This window comes from Nematolebias whitei, chromosome 11, assembly GCF_014905685.2.
Source record: "Nematolebias whitei isolate Nwh7 chromosome 11, NemWhi1, whole genome shotgun sequence".
In the NCBI taxonomy this organism is placed as follows: Eukaryota; Metazoa; Chordata; class Actinopteri; order Cyprinodontiformes; family Rivulidae; genus Nematolebias; species Nematolebias whitei.
Window position 1 is genome coordinate 43,532,220 of NC_056508.1, and position 3,198 is coordinate 43,535,417.

The 3,198-nt window shown below is 45.3% G+C and overlaps 1 protein-coding gene across 1 annotated transcript in view; it reads right to left on the reverse strand.

Moving 5' to 3' along the window:
* Nucleotides 1–3,198, reverse strand: part of plxnb1a (plexin b1a) — a 48,287-nt gene that overhangs the window by 4,903 nt on the left and 40,186 nt on the right. Inside the window, exons 28-29 of the mRNA XM_037684392.1 lie at nucleotides 1,762–1,908; nucleotides 664–838 (exon numbers count right to left, since the gene is read on the reverse strand). Coding sequence (XP_037540320.1) covers nucleotides 664–838; nucleotides 1,762–1,908 — 322 coding nt within the window. The remainder of the gene's footprint in view (nucleotides 1–663; nucleotides 839–1,761; nucleotides 1,909–3,198) is intronic.

The following is a 3,198-nucleotide window of genomic DNA, read 5'->3' on the forward strand; positions in this document are numbered from 1 at the left end:
TAGCTATGAGGTTCTCTTAGCAACATTGTCCTGTTAGCAGCATGGTTCTGTTAGCAGTGAGGTTCTCTTAGAAACATGGTCCTGTTAGTAGCATATTGTTTGCAGTGTGGTTCTATTGGCAACGTGGTCCTGTTAGCAGCATGGTCCTATTAGCAGAGTGGTTCTGTTAGCAAAGAGGTTCTCTTAGCAACATTGTCCTGTTAGCAACATGGTCCTGTTAGCAGAGTGGTTCTGTTAGCAAAGAGGTTCTCTTAGCAACATTGTCCTGTTTGTAGCATGGTACTTTTAGCAGTGTGGTTGTGTTAGCAGTGAGAACTGAGTGGCTGTGGCTGAGTGGTTAGAGCAGTCGTCTTCCAATGCGAGAGTTGGGGGTTTGATTCCACCAGCAGTCACATAGTGTCCCTGGGCAAGACACTGAACCCCTCATTGCCTCCGATGTGTGTCCCATCATTGTATGAATGTGATAAAGCTCTGATTATTATTTGTATAGATCTAGTAGAGTGGTGCACGAATGGGTAAATGAGGGCACATATTGTGTTGTAAAAATATATATAAGTACAGTCCATTTTCCATTTACCAACAAATTGAGGATCATTTGATCAACCGTTGATTGAAATTTAGCAGCTGGGGGAAAGCGTGACGTTTAAACTAAACTGCACTTACCGAGATGTAAGGAGTCGATGTGCGGCCTCTGCGAAAACGACGTTCCTTTCCAGGTTTGCTCCAGAACTTTCTCCTTCACCTGCGTGATGGTGTCACAGTCCAGAACCTTCGCTGGTACCGTCTGGTTAGTGGTGCTTCCAGTGGGGGCTGCAGCCGGCGTCACAACATTTAGAGTCTGAACGAGAAACAAGAAGGATGTTACAGTAGAGGACAACAGCTGTCAGCAGGGGCGGAGTCAATCTAACTCAAGATGGCATCAAAACGAGGCGATATTAGCAAACACAAAAATGACCATAACTCAGCTAATTTCACAGATATTGAGCATTTGAAGTGGTAGTAGCTGAGAGTCATCTCCACCTCCAGCACCTCATGGATGCGTTTCAAGACATCCCTCTGTGGAGTTCACAGAAACTGACTTTACACATGCAAAACTATTTTATTCAGTAAATTACTGCCTCATACAAAGTAGTACTTCGCCACTGATTGGTTCTCATTTGACCCATACTTAAGAAAATACTTGTATTATATTTCAAAAGAATAATCTTCTTTCAGCTGTTCCCTCTTGAGGGTCTCCACAGCGAGTCGTCCTCCTCCATCTCACTCTGTCCTCACTCCAACCACCTCCATGTCCTCTCTAACTGCGTCCATAAATCTCCTGTCTTTTTCCTGGCAGCTGCATTTCTAACATCCTTCTACCAATATACCCACTGTCCCTCCTCCGGACATGTCCAAACCACTGTCCCTCCTCTGGACATGTCCAAACCATCTCAGTCTGGCCTCTCTAACTTTATCTCCCAGTTGTTCAACCTGTGCTGTACCTCTGATGATCTCATTCCTAATCTTCTCCATCCTTGTTGCTCTTAAGGAGAACCTCAACATCTTCATTTCTGCTACTTCCAGTTCCACCTCAGGTCTTTTTATCAGTGTCAGCACATTTGTTATTTCTTGTTTTGGGGAAAGAATGACTTGTGAAGGTAACATAAAAAGTGGTACACTACAGAAACCAGCTTCAATCATCTTATCCTTTATTTCAGTGAGAAACGTAGACTTCTTCAACAAACACGATGAGTCACATGGATAACTCCTGCGTGTTCTCACCAGCGTGCGATACTCCACGTCCTCCCGGAGCAGCCGATTGTCATTGAGGGTGTACTTGGCTTTTCCTGTCACAGCGTCCACAGGTCCCTTGTCCACCTGGTGTTTTATGGCTCTGAACATCATGTAAAATGACTCCCCCGCTGATTCCTGGCCAAGCAGAAAGTCTAAATTTATTTAGGAGCCATTACGGGACAAACTGTTCTCTCTCACCTCTCATCAGCCGGGACTGAACATCCTTCTTTAACGACCAACTAAATCTAAATTTACACCGGCTCAACTGAAGTCGCTCTGTGAAACGACTTTGAGGACAACACTGAGCGTTCTGTACAGTAAGAGAGAACTTTAAAAGTTTTTTTTTTTTTAATGAATAAGTAATGGGACCCTGTGTACACAATTTCGTTCCACCTCATATACCACATGTGATGTGAATGACAATAAACAGCCTTGATCTTGACCATGACCTTGTTAAGGTGGTCCTCAGTCAGAAAAGGGTGGATTGTTCTCTTTAGGTCAAGGGTGAGGTTCTGCCTCAAGTGGAGGAGTTCAAGTATGAGGGAAGAATGGAGCGTGAAATTAACAGACGGATTGGTGCAGTATCTGCAGTATTGTGGATTCTGTGCCGGTCCGTTGTGGTGAAGAGAGAGCTGAGCTGTAAGACAAAGCTCTCTGTTTACCAGTCGGTCTACATTCCTACCCTCACCTCTGGTCATGAACTCTGGGTAGTGACCGAAAGAACGAGATTGTGGACACGGGTTAAAATGAGTTTCCTCTGCAGGGTAGCTGGACTCTCCCTCAGAGATAGGGTGAGAAGTTCAGTCATCTGGGAGAAACTCGGAGTAGAACCGCTGCTCCTCCACATTGAAAGGAACCAGTTGAGGTGGTTTAGGCATCTGATACAGATGCTTCTTGGGTGCCTCCCAAGGGAGGTGCTTCAGGCATGTCTGAATGGGAGGAGACCCCGGGAAAGACCCAGGACACATTGGAGAGACTACCGTACGTCTCTCAGTTGGCCTGGGAACGCATTTGAGTCCTTCCAGAACAGATGGAAGGGGTGGCTGTGGAAAGAGATGTCTGGACCTCCCTGCTCAAGCTGCTGCCCCCGAGACCTGACTTCAGAACAAGCTGAAGATGATGGATGAATGGACGGATGGAAGAAAGGGTGGATGGATGGATAGATGATAGATGGATGGATGGATGGATAGATGGATGGATGGATGGATAGATGATGGATGATAGATGGATGGATAGATAAATGAATGAAAGGGTGGATGGATGGATGATAGATGGATGGATAGATAAATGAATGAAAGGGTGGATGGATGGATGATAGATGGATGGATGATGAAAGGGTGGATGGATGGATAGATGATGGATGATATATGGATGAAAGGATGGATAAATGGATGAAAGGATGGATGGATGGATGGATGGATGGAT